We start from the raw sequence: 22,848 nt of genomic DNA, 5'->3' as shown, positions 1-22,848 counted from the left end.
ACTTGTGATCCTCTTGCCTTATCTGAGACACCGAGGTTACAGGCGTGTGCCACCACATACAGCTTGTTTTAATGTGTTATAAACAATGCTTCAAATGTATATTCTTATTCACAGATAGTCCATTTGTGACCATTTTTTGTACAGATGGATTCTATGCCAGGCATACCCAAAATGAGTAAAATAAGTTTTTTTTTTTTTTCAAATTTAAATCCTTCCTGGTAGTATTCCTAAATCTCTCTGCCTTGCTAACATGTTATAAAATTTCACATTTTGACACTTTGAAAAAATGAAATACTTCCTTGATTTTCTCATTTTCCTTTTTTTTTTTTTTGTAGTTGTAAATTGACAGAACGCCTTTATTTATTTCCATGTGGTACTGAGGATCGAACCCAGTGCCTCACACTTGCTAGGCAAGTGCTCTGCCACTGAGCTACTGCCCCAAAATGATTCTAATTTTTCTGATTTAGAGGTGTTCTTGTAAACTGGCCATTTATTTTTCTGTGATTTATGTTCATATACTTTTATTTTCTTACTACTGATATAAAATTTTAAGGTTGAACATCTCATCAAAAACAGGATAGAAAAAATTTTCTCCTAATTTGGTTCCCTAGTGTCTTCAACATATATTAACTAGTACCAGTTTCTAAAAAGAAAAAAATATCCCAGGTCAAACCTACCTAATATTTGATTATTCTTTTTATATCTTCAGATCTTTAACCCACCCTGAATTTTAACGGCACATATTGTATGGCAGGCCCATTTCTAATATGCTATTGAATAGGCTGTTCTTCCCCATTTTCCCCCCACTACTAGGGATTGAACTCAGGGGTGCTCTGTTACTAACTTGTATTCTTGGTCCTGTTTAGTCTTTGAGACAGTCTCAACAAATTGCAAAAATCGGCTTTGAATTTGTGATTCCCTGCCTCAACCTCTCAAGTCATCTTTCTGAACTATTTGAAATGCTAATTTACCAGGAAAGAAAAACTATATGTGCAGAAGTTTATAGATTTCCACCTATTTACCTATTCCAGCACCACTAACACACTATTTTAATTTCTATACCTGTGTAGTATATTTTTCTTTCTGACAGGACAAGGCCTCTCCTATCATGCATTCTCCCAGAATCTTCTTGGAAGTGTTTATATATTTCCTCTTGCACGTGTCCTAGAGATAGCCCCCATTTCACAATATCTATGACTATGTAATTTTGTGTGTAAACCAATGCTACAACTTATGATTTCCTTACTGATGGATATCTGTTGACATTTGGTTAAAAATCCTTTAAATTTATATATCAGTTGACAACATTACAAAATTCAAAACTTTTCCTTTCGGAACAGTCTATACTCACCTTAAATATTTTTCTAATTTTCATCAAGATCTTATACATGTTCTATAACCCATTTACCACTTTAGCTCCCTACCAAGTACTGCATTAAGAGGATGTGTAAGCTATGAAAATGGATTTCATTGTTTGCAGTCATGATCTTGCTCTGGAGTCCCCTCTTCTCTAATGGCAGGACTGGAGGGGAGAGGACAAATTCACCAAAAAGGAAGGCATTTTTCCTGGGTTTAAAGTTTTCTTTGGGGTATATGTTTGGTCAAATTAATGTTTCAGTTCTAGTCAAGTTGTTTCCTTTCAGGACCTCCCCACCCCAAATCAGTAAAAAAACTTCCTACTACACCTACCCGTGAGACCTGCCTGCGGGGGCGGGGCTCAGACCCAGAGGAAGGAGGGGCGTGGCATAAAGAGGTGTGGCCCGAGAGGGCGGGGCGAAATAGGAAAGAGGCTGGGGAGTTGGGGGAGGACAGGGAGGGAGGAGCGAATTGGGCTGGGGAGAGGTGTCTAGAGTGCTAGACGGAGTTGGGGGGAGGAAGGGGCGGAGCGGGAGGGAGGGGACTGGGCGGGATGGGGGAAAAAAAAAAAGAAACTTCCTACTAGACATGGGAGAGGGCTTTCTTGAGTTTTTACCATGAGCCTCCTCATCCCATTGTCAGTGTCTCAACCTTGTTAATTAGGAACATACATTGACGGTAACTTTTACCCTGCATTTACTGTGGAATTCCAGATCGCCTCACCCCATCATTCTCAAGTCAGGTTTCTTTTCTTCTGAGACTGGGTCACTACATTGCACAGGCTGCTCTTAAACTCCTGGGCTTAAGCAATCCTCCTACCTCAGCCTCCTGAGAGGCTGGGACTATAGGCACATGCCAATGTACCTGACTGGAGAACTTAACCACACAGAAACACTCACTGGTCGCGCAGACCCCTAGAAGGCCATCTGTTGTTAAAGGTGGCATCATGCTGGGGCACTATTAACAAGGAGCCTGCCCTGCCCACACTGCCTCTCTGACTCCTCCCCAACCCCCATGGTTCTGGTTCCATCCTTTCCTCTGTTCACAAACTACCTCTGGACAGTTGTGTTGATTTTTTTTTCAGTGTTTTATTCTTAGACACCAGTCACTGCCGCTACCAGTGCCAGGCGTTCATCCTCTTGCCTCCCCTGTTCTGCCACATTCCCCTCTCTCCCCAAGGTGTTCCTAATGGGGAAGGGGGACTGGGGTGCAAAAGGCTGCCTTACTTACTACCCCAGTCCCAGGGAAGGGGGGGTCCTGCCCCTAGGATGCTGCAGCAGAGTGAGGAGGAGGTCCATGTTGAAAAGAAGGGTGTTGGGGCCGCCTCCCCTTGCTCTGTCGGAGAGGAGAGGGTTTGTCCCAGCCTGGGGCCCCCCTCTGGAGGAACACAAATTTGAGGCCAACCCAGGCAGTTTAGTGAGACTAAAAATCAATAAAAAAGAGCTAAGGACATAGCTCAGCCCCTGCATAACGCTTTGGGTTTATCCTAGCACTGGCCTCCCACCTCTCCCCCCACAAAAGGAAAAAGAATAAGAGAAAAAAAATTAAGACATCATGGTGGCTCAGTGGTTCTGGGTTCAATCCCAGTATTACAAAAGTTTTTTTTTTGGGTCATAGCTAAATCTTATGGAGAGCAATAATTTTTTCTAGAAAAGTCATAAAATTTGAAGACAAAGTTTATAATACAGAAAGTGACATTACTTTTATAAGAGCAATTTAAAAATTTCCCTTAGAACACAGAAGTAAAAGAAATTATTAAAGAGTAATGAAAAAAAATTTAATGAAAAACTTTCTTATGAATTACCTTAAAAAAAAAAAAAAAGACACTGGAATTACCCTTGGAAAGTCATCTCCAAGGTCTCTAGCTTTCATTCTCTCTAATGACTCCTCTTCAAGGAACCTAATTCCAAATCCATAATGCCACCCACACCTTCACTCCAGATTAGCAAAAAAGAACTAGCACTTGAAAGTATATGGACATGATAATCACAGCAGAGTAGAAATAAATCCAACAGACACTTCAGAACAAGTTATTTTATTTTGATGAATAAAAGCAGCAGTTGGCAACTGGAAAAGTGATTTCCTTGATAGGATACTATATACCATGAAAGTGACAGGTCTCCTCCTCACATGAAAACGAAGGTCTCAGTTCCAGAAACCACACATTATTGGGGGTCCAACTTCATTAAGACAAGAAATACACAAGGAATAAGCTGAAGCCCATGTTGATAGAAAGCATGTAATAGATGTGATACACAGGACCATCACCTCAGTTCCTGTTTCTCAAAACAAATCCTGAAGCATCATTCCCAGAAACAATTCTCATCCTAGCAGAGCTCCATCCAGGCTCCAGGTCAGGAGGTGGTGTGGCACAGTGACTTAGCTCTGGTCAATTACTTTCAACATCTCAATCTTCAAGCAAGTAGTTAGGGTTAACTACCAAGTAGGGATCTTCTTCATAGCTCTCACTTCCTTCTGTGGAGCCTTTCAATCCAGCTTGGGTGAGCTCAATTAGAACATGGTCCTATAAAACAAACATTTCCCTCAGGTCTCTGGCAGTATTATAAAAATGTTCAGACACACTTTTAAATTTACTTTTGTAGTACTGGGGATTAAACCCAGGGGTGTCTTACCACTGAGCTACACCCCCAGCTCTTTGAGACAGAGTATAAATTGCTTAGGGCCTCACTTAGTTGATGAGGCTGGCCTCGAACTTGGAAACCTCCTGCCTTAGCCTCCAGAGAGTTGCTGGGATTACAGATGTGCACCACTGTGCCTGGCAAAAAAAAGTCCAGATATACTAATCCTCCTGAAGGTTTATCACCGATATCTGTTTGATATCACCATCCAAAACTTCCAGGACAAGGATTATTCCTTAAACTCACTATCAGTGTTCTGCTAAACACCCTTTCCATTAGGTTGCTGAACTTTTCATACAATGAACCTTAAAAAAAAATTAAAGAAACATAAGCAAGCTCAACAGGTAATGTGATTTAATGTTTCCTGGCACATTACATCCAATGATTATAAATATAACTTCGAAAAAAGTAATGCTTGAATGTGGGGAAAAATAAGATAATGCTTGAGTTTTAAAATTATGCAAAATTCTCTAATATTTAAATCTGTTTAATTTTATTTAATATTATCTACTTAAGCCAAAGTAGAAAATGCTTTTTTTTTTTGTAGTGCAGTGGCTTGAACCTAGTGCTTTGTGCATGCTAGCAAGTGCTCTACCAGTAAGCTATATCCTCAACCGTTTTTTTGTACTGGGGACTGACCCCAGGGGCACGTTACAACTGACCTACATATCTATCTATCCATCCATCCATCCATCCATCCATCCATCCATCCATCCATCCATCCATCCATGCACTGTGGATTTAAACTGCTGAGGCTGGCCTTGAGTTTGTGATCCTCCTGCAATGAGTCTCCTGAACTGCTGGGATTACAGGCATGTGCCAATGCACCTAGCTAAAATTTCTTTAATCCTTGAAAGTATCAACTTCAGAACCGGATGCATAGAAAACGTGCAGACCTGAGATCTGGAAACATTAAACAAAAACCAGAGTTTGAGACTTGAATGATAGGATTATATGGCTGACTTTTCTATTCAGATTCTCTTACGGAGAAAGATCCTTAGTCAATTACTATTAATAATCACTGCCAATCACAACCACAATGCTTATTTTGATAAACATAATGGAACTTTGAAAACCTCTGACTAATGAATATCACATGGAGACTTTCAGTCTTCTTTATTCTGATAAGATAAAGTTGTTTTATAGTTATTCAAAGACTGGCCCAATGGATCCATTTCACCTTGCATATATTTTCACGCTTCAGCCTATTATATCAGCACATGCAGAATGTGGCATATGCTTAATCTTTCAGAATGTCTTATGCTCCTGAGTCACTAGGATTACAGTACACGCCACTGAGCCCAGCCTTAAATTCAAGTCTAGTATATTTGTTAATTAGTTGAAAATATCCATAAATGAGAAGAGCTTTTAGCCAACCCCATGGAAAAGAACTGATTTGATCCTAGGAAGTTTGGCAGCTGGGCACAGCGGTGCACACCTGTAATCCCAGCAGTTTGGGAGGCTGAAGCAGGAGGATCAGGAGTTCAAAACCAGCCACAGCAAAAGTGAGGCACCAAGCAACTCAGTTGAGACCCTGTCTCTAAATAAAATACAAAATAGGGCGGGGATATGGCTCTGTGGTCAAATGTCCCTGAGTTCAATCCCAGGTACAAACAAAAATAGTAGTAGTAGTTTGGCAATGCCCCATAGTTAGAGCACTGCTGCCACTATGGGGGACTGGACCCTTTGAAGCACTCTATCATGTTGAGCAGCACAGCACAGGTTCTCTTGTCTTGAACTGGAAAAGCCTATCATTCAGTGGTAAGTCAAACTAAAAAGAACCTTGATTCAGATCAGTTAGCTCCCTGGTGTGTTCTATAATCCTCACACAAATTTCTTGTCTGGATATTTTATGTTGTATTGATCCCATGGAGCACTAGGGAGAGAAGGCCTGGCCTATGCAAAGACATTTCCCACCACTAGAAAGACAACTCTGTATGCACACTACACCTCAATCCAGCCTAAATTTTCATACAAATTATTTACTAGATCCTGACCTGAGCATTAGTTATCACCCCTCTACACACACCTATAATCACATATCCATCTAAACCCCACAGGTAATGTTTTCAGGTGATACAACCCTAACATGTGAGGTGTAATATTTAAATAGTGAGCATTACTGAGTGAATGGGCATGATGGTTGACTCTCTGCCATGTGAACTGGAAAATCCTATCATTCAATAAATATTTGACCCCTCTATGTTGCAGGTACCACTGTGCATTCCAGAAATATAGCAGTGAATAAAACAAAGTTTTATTTGGCCCTCCAAGAATGGAGCTTACATTCTGAGAGTGATAAACTAAACACCTAAGTAAAGAATAGACAATAAAAACCATCGTGAAGCAACACAAAGCAGGATGATAGAGAAGGCTGTTATCGTGACATGTTGGGCAAAAAAGGCTTCTTTGAGAAGGTAACATTTGAAGAGACCCCAGAAAAAAGAGACAAAGGCAAGTGCAAAGCCCTTCATGTTTGGTGTATCTAAGGAATAATGACAAGGCAGTGTCACTGGAGAGGAATGGGCAAAAAGGAAGAGAGCTATGAAACAAATGAGAGACAGGGGCTAACCTGTGCCAGATTCTGCATGGCATGCCAAGGAGACTGAATTTTATTCTAAATGTGAATAAAGCACTTAATAGTAGGGAAGAAAAATAACCTATGTTCTGTTCTAAAAAACCCTGACTGGCTGCGGGGCAGAGAGCCAATATTCAAGTGGATGTAGGGGTTCAGGCCTGGTGACCTGGGTAAGCTGGAGAACTCATTAGTTCTTTTCATTAAAAGAACAGAGGAATTAAGGATTGTTCCAAGGAATCTGGCCTATAGCAACTGAATAAATGGGAAAACAGAGGAAGAGGGAAAGAATTTTTTTCTTTTGTGGTCCTGGGGATTAAACCCAGGGGTGCTCTATAACAGCCCTTTTTATTTTGAGACAGGGTTTCATCAAGTTGCTGGGATTATAGGCACGCATCACTATGTTCCACTAAGAACTCTGTTTTGAACACATTAAGGGCAAAAAGTCTATTAGTTCATTCTGCGGTCAACTGATTATATACATCTGGAGTTTATAGGAGAAGTGAGAGAGATAGCTATAAATTTGGGAGTCATCAACAGATGGATGAATTCATAAAACCAAATGAGAATGCTTACACTAAAGACATTTGTGTCTATTATCTAAAAAGAGAGAAAGATTCAGGAAAAGAAACTAAATGACACAAAAGGCGAAGGAGAAGGGGAAGGTAGTTTTCTAGAAGGAGTAATCAACTAACAAATGCTGCAGACAGACTGAATAATGAGAATGACCAGCTGATTCAAGGGGTGGAGAAAAGCAATGCAATAGTTAAGAGTGGAAAAATGAACTGTCTAAGGAAAAGGAACAGTGCTTTACAGTTATTGTGAAGTTGACAAAACAAAAAGTTAAGAACTGGGCTGGGGTTGTAGCTCAGTGGTAGGGTGCTTGCCTAGCACATGCAAGGCCCTCAGTTTGATCCTCAGCATCACATAAAAATAAATTAATAAAATAAAAGTACTGTGTCCAACTACAACTAAAAAATAAATATTAAAAATTAAATTTAACCAAGGCTGGGGTTTTGACAAGTAAGACAAAGAGAGAAGAAAGCTGAAGAAGCAAAGATGGGAGATAAGGATATAAGAAAGATGAAATACAAAAAACAGGTGATAATGCTGGAAAATAAGAGGTTTAAAACTAAAAACACCCAAACAGTTAAGATACCAAAGCCACTTTCTCTGATTTCCCCCCAATTCTGCTTGTTTTAGCAAAGGAAGTAAGTCATTTACTTGTTAACACCCCAATAATTCAAGGTAAACACACTAAAAATACATTTTGTTAATGAGCCCATATAGATAGGAGACATGAACTCCCTCATTAATTACTAAAGCAAATGCCATTATGTACATACATAGTGCGTGAGTCGATGAATGACTTTCTCTATGATCCTCTTTTTATTTATAAGCTCCTCTTCAGAGTCTATTTCTGATTCAATTTCCTTCAAGTACCAGTTAACAAGCTCGCTCCTCTTTAATGCTGACTCATCCTCCTCTGCAACAAAAAAATGCATTTTACAAGAATTCAGTAAACATTCCTTGGGGGTTTGCATACACAAGATAATGTACAGAACAGATAACCATCAACCTGTCACAAAGTGCATCTGCTGAAATAAGGTTTACTATGTTCCAGCATTAAGCTGGAAATAACTTATCATATTATTTGTATTAAAGTACACTTTATCCAGAAAAGAAGAAAAACCTGATAAAACAGAGATAAGATAAGTGTCCTAAAGCTATTAAGATCTCAAAGTATGAAGGTCTTTCCTTCATGTAATGCTTCATCACTAAGAGAAACTGAAAGCATAAATTAGGAGCAAAGCAACAGCAAGCAAAAACTTCTTAGATATAACATTTCCTCTTTGGAAAAAAGAACTTTATGGCACTGGAGTCAACTAAGTTGTAAAATTCACAGGTGGTCCTTCAAAATAAAAAATTAACAATTTATTCTATCAAGGTCTATCCATGCCAACTTAATAGCTGTTCAAGGTAGAACTCTCAACTCACAAAAAAAGCTGGAACCTAGATACACAATCACCATAGATATAAAGGGTAATAAAAGAAAACTCTACTTTTTGGTTCAAGCAGTTTCAAATAAAATACAAAATCAAATCAGGAAAATTCTAAGGAACTAAAACTCAGAACAGACCTGGGTTCAGCGCATACTGGGCCCTGGGTTCAATCCCCAAGCACCAGCAAAAACAAAAACCACCAAAAAAAGGTAAATTTTTAATTTATTAGTTCCTTTTCAGAGTCTAATGCAGATTTAATTTTCTTCAAGTAGTAGTTAATGCCTCTGAAAAGTTTTATTATGGCTGCAGTAAAACTTCAGTGTTTTTGTCCAAAAGTTCTTGAACAAGTGACTTCCACGGTTTAAAGTTGTATTCCCTATGCTAGAAAACAGCTAATTACTTGGGGACTGAGAAATAACAAGTTACTTGATTCGGTAAGAAGAGAAAACCAAGTAAAATTTACTTGTGGGGGCTGGAGTTGTAGCTCAGTGGGAGAGCACTTGCCTCATACGTGTGAGGCACTGGGTTCGATTCCCAGCACAACATATAAATAAGCAAATAAAGTAAAGGTCCATCAACAACTAAAAAAAATACTTGAAAAAAAAACTTTACTTGTGGAATGCAATGTCTGGGTGATAATCATGTCTTTCTTCCATCAACAGTTTGCTATGTTTAAAACTTAGTTACAGGGGCTGGAGTTGCAGCTCAGTAGTAGAGCACTTGCCTAGCATGTGTGAGGCACTTGGTTACATTCTCAGAACTGCCTATAAATGAAGAAAATAAAGGCCCATTACCAACTAAAAAAAAAAAAAAAAAAAGAAAGAAAAACCCAGGAGGGCTGGGGTCATGGCCCAGCGGTAGAGCACTCACTTAGCATGTGTGAGACCATGGGTTCGATTGTCAGCACCACATAAAAATAAATATGTGAAATAAAGGTATTGTGTCCAACAACTAAAAAATAAATATAATAATATTAGAAATATAATAAATATATAAATATTATATAAATTATATTTTATGATAATAATATAAATATAAACAAACACGTAAAAAGAATAATGAAGTATAACATGAATACAAGAACATGGAGTCTAAAGGTATAACTCAGTGGCAAAGTGCTTGCCTAACATGCTCAAATACCTGAGCCCTGAACCACCCCCCAAGACAACAGGAAAAAAAAAAAAAACAAACAAACAACAACAAAAAAAACGCAAGCTCCCTAATTTTTAATTTATGAGAGAAAGGAGTGGGGATAAAACAGCTGATGTGTTGTAGTGACCACTTTATTGCATCTTCTCCTTCTACTCGTCCACAGTTTCCAGGGAAACAAGGGCAGAAACTGCAGAGTTCAAATATTCAGTAAGGTAAGACAATCTCTGGTGATAAATTTTTTGGTAGTGCTGGGGATGGAACCAGAGCCATGTGCATGGTGGGCAAGTGCACTACCACTGAGAGCTATATCCCCAGCCCAACAGTAGTAATTTTGCATCTTGCAAACAACATACAAGTGCTCTACCACCGAGTTACACCCCCAGTCCTATGTGTATCTTTGTATGTTATCAGATCCAAAAATTCTGCTTCAAAATTACTGAAATAGGCCAAGATCATTAAATAAGAACGATCCATAATTTTTTTTTTTTTGGTGGTGGTGCTAGGGATTGAACCCGGGGCAAGCACTCTACCAAATGAGCCATATCCCCAAATGAGCCATATCCCCAGCCTGATCCAAAAACTTCTGACAATAAACTTGCTGGAAAATGTTCAGGCTGGCAGGTTATGTTGATACTCCATAAATTTACTTTGCTAAAGTGAGTGTGTGATAAAATAAAATGCAGAAAGTGGGTGGGAGAGAGGAAAAAGAAAAGGGAAAAAAGCGAGTCTGTGTAATGATTTATCATTTCTTTTGCTAGAACAATACAATATTTAGCAATCCAAAGTGGCTTATGTAAATACAGCTTATATAAGTGAGCACAGAACAATATTAGACATAGCCTCACCTTCTTCCATTTTTCTCAGGTGAAGAACAATAAGGTTGGATATTCGGCAGTATTCAGAAAAGCCCAGTCTTAAGGAAGCTTTGGGAATGGTGTCTTGATTTATGTCTTCACTAGAGCCATTGATTCCATTCACAGGGGCAGGGCTGTCAGCATGACCTACATGAAAAATTAACTACCTGCATCTTGTTTTTATGACTTCAACATTCCCTTATCAAACATTTACAAATAAATTAGAAGCAAACTGATAGACTTTACTAGTGAAGATATGAAGGAATATGAGGGATAGAAGACAAAGATTTCATGATATAAAAGTCCATTTACAATATCATATACAAAACTAACAATTCTAAGTTACTTGTCATAATATGCTTGAAAAATGTTTTTAATTCAAGATCAAAGTAACAATACTAAAAATAAGGGTGAAGGCCAAAGGACTTAAGTCTAATACCATCATTTGAATTTCTTTCAAGCGTGTACACACACATACGTGCCTTTTTTTTTTTTTGATTACTGGGGACTGAACTACCACTGAGCTACATCCCCAGCTCAGATACTGTCTCAATAAGTTGCTAAGGCTGGCATCAACTTTGCAATCTTCCTGGCCTTAGCCTCCCAAGACACTAGGATTACTGGCATGTGCCACCATGCCCAGCTAAGCATATACATATTTTATATCAACTATTTAATTATATTATATTAACTTATAAATGGTTAAAACAATTTAAATGTTTTCCCCTTTTACTAAATACACTTCAAAACCATCAACAAGTATACTTGTATCATATGACATCTAAAAGAAGATTTTAGTCCCTAAGTACAGAAGAGTTATGAAAAAAATCTCACCATTGATGCCACCTGGACCCTCATCTACCTCCATCTGAATCTCTTCCTCTTGATCTAGATTGACATCAGGTGTCTCTACACGAATGATTGATTTATTCAGTAATCGAAAAGCTTCCTTCACATGTTTAGGTTGAACCTAAACCAAGAATGATGAAGTAATTCAGTTAAGTCAATCTTCTTGACATATTAAATAGATTAAAAAATTGCACACACACACACACACACCACGAAATCGTACTATAACCTTACCGGAATGGCTGATAATATTAAGTGTTGGCAGGAATGCACAGCAAACATACAAACTGATATAAAACTGGCAGTTTTTACTAAATATATATCAAAGACCCAATAATTCTACTTCTAGATATGTACTCACAAAAATGTGAACACATACACAAGTATGTCCCATAAGAACCAAAATTACAAGTTACTCAAACGTTCAGTAACAGAACAATGAATGAACAAATTGTGGCATATTTGTCAACAGACTATAATACAGCAATGAAAATGTACATTTAGAAAATGAAATACAAGATTCTACCTTTAGTAACAAGAAAAAAGGATGACAAAATATCAAAAAACAATAGGTAAAAATCACATAAAGAAAAATTTAAATACTACTGAAACAAAAGATACCAATACTTGTGGTAGTCATTAGAATTCAGAATTTTTTTCCCCCATTCTGGGGATCTGGAAGAAAGTCACTTCTCTACCTGCTTAAATTTAGGTTACATAGCCACATTAACTTCTCTGATCACAGAAATGTGAGCGGAAGTTTCACTTCTGGATTGATGGTTAAGAGGAGCAAGGTGGCTCTCTACCTGTTCTTTTCCTTGCTTTTGCTTTCACAGATACTTGGCTCAAGATTGAGCCCTTATATCAGCCTCCATCAGCTGGAATCTGAGTGACACAAAGAGGCCCCTGCTGACTAAAGGGACATGTAGCATGATCAAAAAGATTTGTCTTAAAGTGGCCGAGATTTTTATAGTAGCAAATTCCAATCCACTCTAACTGCTATAACATTTTTACTTAGGAAAATTAATCATAAAGATGTGAATTCTGAGTTGGGGATGTGGCTTAGTGGTAGAACATTTGCCTAGCATGTGCAAGGCACTGAGTTCAATTCTTAGCACAACATTAAAAAAAAAGTGAATTTTCATAGTTATAATATATGTTTAATGTTATATCAATGTGAATTTCAATAGCTTTTTGTTTGTAAATTAAGCAAGCTGATTTCCAAGTTACTAACAGCTAAAAGAAACAATGCATTGGAACTAGCGTAGCCATACATTTAAAATATAAAGTCCCAGTGATTAAAAAATCAGGGTACCAATGTGACAGGACCTGATAGGCCTAATAGAACAAAATAAAATCTTTTAGAAAGAGATCCTAGCAACCATATGAATATGGAATAAAGGCATACCAAACCAATGTGAAAAGAATAAAATGAACTAATGGTGTTGGAAAACAGCTTAAAAAAGAACTAAGGGAGGGGCCAGGGTTTCAAGTGATTCCTGTCTTATTTTTTAATTTTTTTTAACTCATAGGTGGACACAATGTCTTTATTTTATGTGGTGCTGAGGATCGAACCCGGGGCCTCTCGCATGGTAGGTGAGCAATCTACCTCTGAGCCACAACCCCAGCCCCATGTCTTATATCTTATAGTGAAATAAATACCAATGTTTAGATGATTTAAATGCAAATGATGGAACTCTTAGAGGAAATAATGGGAAAGTTCAAACAATATTGGAGGAAAACCTTCTAAAATAATAAAAAATTGACAAAGAATAAACATAAAAGGAGATAATACAAGCTCTTAAAATATATGAAAAGATACCCAATTTCATTCAAAACAAGTTATTTGTGTGTATAGGTTATGTGTACTTATTTTTAGATTATGTGACCCTTCTACCTATTTAGAGACTAATTTTAAGGGCTGGGGACGTGACTCAGTGGTAGAGTACTCGCCTAGCATGTGTGAGGCACTGGGTTCAATCCTCAGCACCATATAAAAATAAAATAATAAAATATGTTGTGCCCATCTATAAAAAATAAAATAAAGACTAATTTTAAAAAATGATAACTATATTAGAGATTGCCCTAAGACACAGATGAGTTTTTTTGCGTGTTTATGTATGGTACTGGGGATTGAATACAGACGCACTCGAGTCACACATCCCCAGCCCTTTTGAGATGGAGTCTCAAAAAGTTGCCCAAGCTGGCTAGATTTTGTGATTCTCCTGCCTCAGCCTTTGGAGTTGCTGGAATTATAGGCATGCAACACCATGCCTAGTCACATATTAGTTTTCTGGAACTCATTTTGAAATTCTGTTATCTTCAGGGATGAGGCTTAAATACTAGCACCTCCACAAACTCTCCTCTTCTTGAGGAATAAAATAATTGATTTCTGACTTCTGTACTCTTGTTTGTGATGTTCTATCATAACATTCTCCTCTCAAAAAATATATATTCCTTCATTCCTTACAGGTTTAATTAAATGCATATCTCACTCCCACTAGTTAGGGCTCTCAATTCACATTTTATTTCACAAAGGTATACATTAAACATTTGGTGAGTCAAAGACTATTAAGTAAGTTAGTGTAAAAGTACCTTGTCAAATAATGCATCAGAAAATCTGAAAACTTTAGTTCAGTATGGTGGTACACATCTATAATCCCAGTGATATGGGAAGCCAAGGCAGGAGGATTGCATGTCTGAGACCAGCCTCAGCAACTTAGGAGACCCTCAGCAAATGTATCAAAATAGCCAAAAGGACTTGGGATATACTGCAATGAAATGCTCCTGGGTTCAATCCTTAGTGCCCCCCCCCCCCCAACAAACAAACCAACCCAAGAAAATCTAAAAACAAGGAGGAAAAACAATTTATGAGATAAAAACAGTGCCTGATGTCTGAAAAATGATTATTTGGGGGGTGGAGGAAGCTAAGCCTGAAAAGGGAAATAAGGAAACTTTCAGGAATATAGATTTTCTTTTTTTTTGATACTGAGAATTGAAACTTAGGGGCACTCAACCACTGAGCACATCCCTAGCCCTTTTTGTATTTTATTTAGGGACAGGGTCTCACTGATTTGCTTAGCGCTTCACCATTGCTGAGGCTGGCTTTGATCTCACAATCCTCCTGCCTCAATCTCCAGAGCCGCCAGGATTACAGGTGTGTGCCACTGTGCCCAGCCCCAGCCCTTTGTATATTTTATTCTGAGACAGGGTCTTATTAAGTTGCTTAGGTCTCGCTAAATTTCTGAGGCTGGCTTTGAACTTGTGAATAGAAATGTTTTTTATCTTCAGCAAAGCAGTCATTAAGAATGTATATTAAAAAAGGAAACAAAAAAATCACCAAGGTGTACATTTTCTTCTATGTAATATATATATACTTTTAATAAATCCAAGCCCCTTTGATAAACAAAATCTTACATCTAACCTAATATAAAAAATTAAATAAAGGCTACTTCAGCTGAAGCAGAGATGGGGGGCTTGAATACCCTTCCAAGGTACAAATTTTTTTACCTCTCAACACTCTCTAATATATTCCTATGGAACCCAGGGATCAAATAACGACTTAAAAGACCATAGGGCTGGGGATATAACTCAGTAGTAAAGTACATGTTTAGCATGTATGAAGCCCAGTTCAACTCTCAGTACCAAAAAATAAAAAACTCCAACTAAGAAAAACAATCCCCATATATTATAAAAACCTAAGAATTTCTTTTGAGGCCAGAGATTACATGATCATACCTATTTCCTCAGCCCAGAGTCCTAGCACACTGTAGAGACTAAATACATTTTTCCTGAATAAATGGTAGCTCACTATTATCCGTGATTATCTCATTAATATTGATATAACCACTCGAGTTTAATAGATGCTTGATAGCAACCTTCTTAAAGGGAAAAAATTTTCATGGTCATGTATCCTGTAAGCGTGTAGCAGTTACATAAAAATAAATCTGCAAGTAATTCTAGGATGAACCATACCAAAGATAGAAATATGCCAATAAGCCAAGAAATTAATTACAATTTTCATCATGTCAAAGTGACTCATACCTCATCACAGCAGTGCATCCGAGCCATAGCTTCAGAGAGACGGATCATGCTCTCCAGCTGACGCACTGTAATCCTCCATGAAGACTTGGTTACTCCAGAACCATCCCTTTGGCGGAGACGTTTATACTGTTCCACAATGAAGTCCTCTGATTCTTTGGAAATCTGTTTTAAAACAGCAATGATGTCACCAACAATGAATTACTACAGAAACTAATGCCAAGGAGGCCTCTGAATTCCATATACTAATTTTAAGAACATGGAGACAGTAGACTTAGTATTTAAGCAAATGGCCATTTCTCAATGATGTTTATAATAGAATAAGATGTAACACCTTATACATCTCTGGATGTCAAAGCTCATTAAATAAATTAATGCTCAGATTACCTTGAGGCTCAATTACTTAACTCATGCTCTTTTGGGGAAAAAGGAAGTCAACATAAATATATATTGGCTATTTCAGTAAATTTACAACCCAAAGATCGTTTTTTAAAGCAAGAACTCAGCATATTAAGGAAGTGTGCCAGGGTCACATAGGAACCAAGATACAGTCATGGAAAACATACTTTTTACACACAAGTCACTCATAACCCTTTGTTTTACACAACTAAATTTCCTCTGGGAGAATAAGAGCAGCCCAATATCATGAATAATCAAGTGAATGTAACAGACAATAAACAGCTAAAGAGAATTCTCTAAAGTCAGATAAGTGTAAAAACCTCAACTAGAATAAAACAAAATGTTTCCTTTTCATAGTTTACTGTAGGAAAATGCCAACAATAAGAGATGCACATTGTGAAGGTTTGCTTATTTTTATTAGAGCTTTACAGTTATACACAGTAGGTGGGTTCATCCCAACAAAAATCATACATGCTCCCCTATTTTCTATCCTATCCTCTCTCCTTCCTCTACTCAGCTAGATTTCCTTTTGCTCATCTATAATTATTTATTTTTTTCCTTCCTAGTACCAGGGATTGAATTCAGGACACTTAACCACTGAGCCACAACCCCAGCCCTTTTTGTATTTTTTTTAGAGACAGGGTCTCACTGAGTTGTTTAGGGCCTCGCTAAATTGCTGAGGCTGGCTTTGAACTAGTGATCCTCCTGCCTCCACCTCCCCAAGCTGCTGGGATTACAGGCATGTGCCACTATGGCCAGCTCATCTATTTATATTTGACTGGTTCATTTTACTTATGCATAAAGTGAAATTCCCTGTGGCCTATTTATATACACACATGATTTTTAAAAAATTAATTCTGCATTGCCTCCCCTTTCCCATCCCTCCATTCTCTCACTTTGATCTCCTTCTACATTACTTGTTTTCCCTATATCTTCTTGATGTGTTATCCTTTCTTCCTCCTTTCCTTTATGTTACTCTAGCTTCCACATATAAGAAAACATTTGACCTTTGGATTTTTGAGTCTGGCTTATTTCACTTAGTATGATGTCCTCCATTTCCATCCATTTACCAGCAAATGTCACAATTTCATTCTTCTTTATGGCCGAGTAGAATTTCATTGTGTAAGGTAGACACAGAGGTATACACCTGTAATTTCAGTGACTTGGGAGGCTAAGGCAGGAGGATTGCAAGTTTGAGGCCATAAGCAAGTTAGTGAGATCATCTCAAAAAATAAAATAGCCCTGGAGCAATGGCAGACACTTATAATCCAAGTGGCTTTGGAAGCTAATGCAGGAGGACTGTGACTTCAAAGCCATATCAGGGGCTGGGGGTGTGGCTCAAGCAGTAGCGCGCCCGCCTGTCACGTGTGTGGCCCGGGTTCGATCCTCAGCACCACATACAAAAAAGATGTTTGTGTCCACCAAAAACTAAAAACTAAATATTAAAAATTCTCTCTTAAAAAAAAAAAAAGCCATAACCTTCCCTCCCACCCCCTTTTTAGAAAAAAAAAAAAAGCCATACCAGCAACGTAGTAAGGCTCTAATAAGCAACTTAAATAGATAGACCCTGTTTCAAATAATGGCTGGTGTTGTGGCTCCGTGATTAAGTGCCTCTGGGTTCAATCCTTGATACTCCCACAAGAAAGAAAAACTATCTATGTATGCATACCACAATTTCTTAACCCACGTATCTATTTTTAATTTTTATTATTATTTTATGATGCTGGGAATTGAACCCAGGACCCTATACATGCCAGGCAAGCACTTTACTACTGAGCCACATTCTGGGTCCCATTCATCTACTGATAGGCAACTGGGATGATTCCATAATATAGCTATTGTAAATTATGCTGCTATAAAAACTGAGATGGCTGTATTACTATAGCATACTGATTCTAGTTCTTTTAGGAAAATACCGAAGACTGGGATAGCTGGGTCATGTGGTGGTTCCATTCCTAGTTTTCTGAGGAATTCCCATACTGCTTAAGTGGTACCTGTCTGCCATCCCACCAAAAATGTGGAAGTATATCCCCCCACAGCATTTGTCCTCATGATCACTGTCATTCTGACTGGAATAAGATGAAATCTTAGTTTCATTTTGATTTATTTCCCTGATTGCTATGGATGCTGAGCATTTGTTGCCTATTTGTTTCTTTTTCTTTTGGTACTAGGGATTGAACCCAAGGGCACTTACTCTGAGCCACATACCCAATCCTTTTTTGAGACAGAGTCTTGTAAAATTGTTCAGGCCCTCACTAAACTGTTGAGGCTGGCTTTGAACTTGTGATCCTCCTGCCTCAGCCTCCTGAGGCTGATAGGATTACAGGTGTGATTCTTCTTTAGTTATTTTTCCCATTTATTAATTTGGTTAGAGAATGAGTGTGTGTGCGTGAGTGTGTATTGAGTTCTATATATATTCTGGATATGAATCCCCTATCAGTAAAGTAGCTGGCCAAGATTTTCTCTCTTTCTATAAGCTGTCTCTTCACACTCTTTTTCCCTTAATGTGCAGAAGCTTTTTAATTTGATGATGTCCCACTTATTGATTCTTGGTTTATTTGTTGACTTCAGAAATTTTGTTGAGAAAGTTAGTGCCAGCACCTATATGATGGAGTATTGACCTATGTTCTCTCTCTCTTTTTTTTTTAATATATATATTTTTTTTATCTTTTAATTTTTGGCGGACACAACATCTTTGTATGTGGTGCTGAGGATCGAACCCGGGCCACACGCATGCTAGGCAAGCGCGCTACCGCTTGAGCCACATCCCCAGCCCCCCTATGTTCTCTTTTTAATAGTTGCAAGGTTTCTGATCTAGTTCAAATCTTTGATCCACTTCAATTTGACTTTTATGCAGAGTAAGAAAGAGATCTAGTTTCATTTTCCTACATATAGCTATTTAGTTTTCCCAGCACCATTTGTTAAAAAGGCTCTATGTTCTCCAAAATATATTTTTGGTACCTTTGTCAAGTATCAGATGGCTTTAAGTATGTGGGTTTGTCTTTGTGTTTTCTATTTTGTTCCATTTGTCTTCATGTCTATTTTATTGTTAACACTATGCTGTTTTTGTTAGTACAGCTCTTCAATATAATTTCAGATCAGGTAATGTAATGATTCCCGCAGCACTTTTCTTGCTCAGTAAGTATTGCTTTGGCTATTCTAGGTCTCTTATTCTTCCACATAAATTTAAGAATTGTTTTTTTCAAATGAGAATTTCATTGGCATTTGGATGGGGACTGTATTAAATCTGCATATTGCTTTTAGTCATATGGTTCTTTTTTAAAAAATATTTTTTAGTTGTAGATGGACATAATACCTTTATTTTGTTAATTTTTATGTGGTGCTGGGATCAAACCCAGTGCCTCACATGTACTCTGTAAGCACTCTACCACTGAACCACAACCCTGGGACCCATATGGTTCTTTTGACAATATTAATTCCATCTATCCAAGAACATAGGAGGTCTTTCCATTTTCTAAGGCCTTCTTCAAATTTCTTTCTTCAGTGTTCTATAATTTTCATTGTTGTGTTCTTTTATCTCCTTGGTTAGATTAATTCCCAAGTTTGTTTTTTTGTTGTTGTTTGTTGGTTTGTTTTGAGGTTATTGTAAATGGGATGGTTTCCCTTATTTCTTCCTCAGCTGAACCACTATTGGGAGTATAAGAAAGCTATGATTTATGGGTGTTTATCTTGTATCCTCCTACCTTGCTAGACTCATTTTATAAGCTTCTGTTGGAGTTTTGTGGGTTTTCTAGATATAGGATCATGTCATTAGCAAACGGGGATTGTTTGACTTCTTTCCTATTTGTATCATTTTGATATATGGATTTTATTTTTAAAAACAAATGCATAATAGGGTCTTTGATCCAGTACAGATTCAATCCAATAGAACTACATCTATTACTATAACAGTATTTCATATTCATCATAATAGCCTAGAGGAATCCAATGTTTTCTTTTTTTTTTTCCTTTTTTCTTTTTTTGGTGCTGGAGATTGAACCCAGGGCCTGTGCACGCAAAGGAAGCACTCTTAGGCAAACATTTTAAAAATTCTTGGTGATAAAAGGAATCCAGTTATTTGGTTTTCCAAAACTCTTTTCTGGTAAGAATCTTTTTATTAGCACCTAACCAAAAAAAAAAAAAAAAAATCCCCTTTTAAAAAAAACAAACTAATGTTAGGAAAAAACTTTTCGGGGCTGGGATTGTGGCTCGGCTCAGCGGTAGAGCGCTCGCCTAGCATGGGCGGGACCCAGGTTCGATCCTCAGCACCACATAAAAATAAAGGCATTGTGTTGTGTCCATCTACACCTAAAAAAATAAATATTAAAAAAAAAAAAACCTTTTCAAACTTAAATGTAAAAAACAAGTACAGATTTAGTTAATTTCCATAACCCACTTGCTTTAATCTCACTTTAATAATATACATTCTATGCTTTATCCCAGCACAGAAGAGCAGGTTACCTTGGGTTTAAACTGTCTTGCAAAGAGAAGATACCTCCTGATATCATCAAGGGAATAGACACGATCAATTGATTCCTCAATTCTTGAATGCAAGTCTACTATACGCCTTGCAATGGCATAATCTGTAACCTAATTCAAAACAAGAAAATCACTTGTCAGTCACAGCATTATCTACTCCAGATTATCCTAGGCAATAAGAATTTCAGAGCTAAAAACAACCTTTAATATGCCACTTAAGTATTATATAACAAGTTTTTAAAATTTTTTTGGTTGTCATTGGACCTTCATTTTATTTATTTATTTATATGTGGTGCTGAGAATCAAACCCCAGTGCCTCACACGTTAGGCGAGCACTATACCACTGAGCCACAACCCCAGCCCGCATAACAAGTTTCTGAGGAAACTATTTCTTACAATTCTATAAGCTTTAAATTATTTCTAACGAAAATGTTTAAAGGCTTATAACTTGATCTCCCCTGTTCCCAAAACTCATTTAATAAGTCATGCACAAACAGAAATATATGAAAATGAAACAAGTCCTGATTATCTGAGGGTTATATATACCTATACATTTGTGAAGAAAAAAAAAAAGCCCTCTAAACATTCACATGATGAAATTTTATTAAAGATAATTTCTGAAGTTCCACTGGAATCAAGAATTATACAATGTGCTCAATGAAATGGAAGACCTCCATGCTCAGCAATTAAAAGCACAACTTCTAATAATAGCTCCTACATATTGTACTTGTGCACTTCTGAGATGTTAAATGTTAATATTTAAGTCTCAGTGCAAATAAGTCTAGAATTTTTCACTCAATTTTGTGAGGGAGTGCTAGGGATTTCACTCAATCTTAAACTATCACATGATCAGATAGACAAAAGTATTATATATTTAACAAGTTGATGGAATGAAATAGGAAGACAAATGACTCATGATTTAGAAAAAGAAAATCTGTTTAGCATCCCAGTTATTTTTAAAGTGACTGAAAAATTAAATCAAAGCAACCAATAAAACAAAATCACACACACACACACACACACACACACATATATATATATATATATATATATATATATATATATATATATTTGTACTGGGGGTTAAACCCAGTGCTACTATATCCCCAACCCTTTATGTTTTGTATTTTGAGACAGGGTCTGGCTAAATTGCCAAGACTGGCCTTGAGATCCTCCCTCATCAGTCTCCTGAGTTGCTAGGATTATAGACATATGCCACTGCACCCAGCTGAAACAAAAAATTTGTATAGAAATCTTATTGTGGTTTGGGAGTCAACTGTGATATATTTTTTTCTTGTGAAAATTTTAAAGAAGTAACAAACCAAAAAACTTGATATACCTTAATATTTAGGCAATTATTACTAAATCCTTTGTCTAAGCCCATGACACCCTGAGGAAAATGAAAGGTCAATGCACATGCATGCACTAGCTGTTGGGCAGCTATCTTTCAGCCTTGTCTCACTGAATTATTCAAACTAGAAATAAAAATGGAAGCTAAGAGCAAGAGCTCACATGGTTACCTCATTACATTCGTCCACCAGGATAAAGAAGAGATCAAATCGGGACATAATTGGAGCTGACAGATTTATATTCTGTTTCAATGACTTTGACCTGTCATAGTGTCCACTGATTGGGTTTGCAGCTGCCAAAATGGATGTCCTGGCATTTAGAGTAGCCTGCCCACAAAAGAAAGAATTGTGAGATTTACAAAGAAACCTGAAACAGCCAACAAACATAACAAAAAGCCCAATCCCCCTCATAATTAACTAAATAAGCAAGCCAAAATAATAAGCAACCATTTTCTATTTATCAGATCATCAAAAAGTAAAGTCTGATAAAAGACAGGGCAACTAACAGGCATCCTACATTCTGCTGGTGGTGTGATGTGCACATCCTTTAAGCCAGCAATTTGTTAGCAATAATCTTACAGCAAGATACAAGAAGCTGTATTCAAGGATGTTTACAACAATATTGTCTGTCATACAAAAAAGTCTAAACATGACCTACATGTCACTTTACCAGAGTGTAAAGAACCCAACTATGGTACCATCAACTGAATTCCAAAGTATAATAATAAATCAAGGGCTGGGATTGTGGCTCAGAGGTAGAGCACTTGCCAAGGCAGGTGAGGCCCTGGGTTTGATCCTCAGCACCACATGAAAACAAATAAACAACAAAAAATAAATAAAGGTTAAATTATTAAAATAAAATAAAAAATAAAGTTGATCTATGCGTTGGTATAGAAATACTGTCAAAATAAAATTATAAAGTTAAATAAGCAAGGAATAATACTACATGTATTTGCTTACTAATGTATAAAATATTACTGAAAGAGATATACTTGATACATTCCTGAATATCTATTGTGTTGGGAGTTACAGGGAAAGACTTCTTTTTAAATTTGTAATTTAGTATACTATTTAATTTTTTCTTAATTACTTGAAACTGTTGCTTTTAAAAAAGTTTAGATTCTGGGCTGGGGATGTGGCTCAAGCAGTAGC

The 22,848-nt window shown here is 37.2% G+C and overlaps 1 protein-coding gene across 1 annotated transcript in view; it reads right to left on the bottom strand.

Annotated features, from left to right (window-relative positions):
• Positions 1 to 3,370: 3,370 nt before the first annotated feature.
• Positions 3,371 to 22,848, bottom strand: part of Mcm6 (minichromosome maintenance complex component 6) — a 44,586-nt gene continuing 25,108 nt past the window's right edge. The window contains exons 11-17 of the mRNA XM_046463786.2: positions 21,868 to 22,023; positions 20,330 to 20,458; positions 15,473 to 15,634; positions 11,414 to 11,549; positions 10,571 to 10,726; positions 7,917 to 8,056; positions 3,371 to 3,880 (exon numbers count right to left, since the gene is read on the bottom strand). Coding sequence (XP_046319742.1) covers positions 3,764 to 3,880; positions 7,917 to 8,056; positions 10,571 to 10,726; positions 11,414 to 11,549; positions 15,473 to 15,634; positions 20,330 to 20,458; positions 21,868 to 22,023 — 996 coding nt within the window. The 3' untranslated portion in view covers positions 3,371 to 3,763. The remainder of the gene's footprint in view (positions 3,881 to 7,916; positions 8,057 to 10,570; positions 10,727 to 11,413; positions 11,550 to 15,472; positions 15,635 to 20,329; positions 20,459 to 21,867; positions 22,024 to 22,848) is intronic.

The sequence above is a fragment of the Marmota monax genome, unplaced genomic scaffold, assembly GCF_021218885.2.
Source record: "Marmota monax isolate L192 unplaced genomic scaffold, Marmota_monax_Labrador192_F-V1.1 WCK01_AAM20220418_F8-fsc00034, whole genome shotgun sequence".
In the NCBI taxonomy this organism is placed as follows: Eukaryota; Metazoa; Chordata; class Mammalia; order Rodentia; family Sciuridae; genus Marmota; species Marmota monax.
This window is presented reverse-complemented; position numbering and strand designations above follow the sequence as displayed.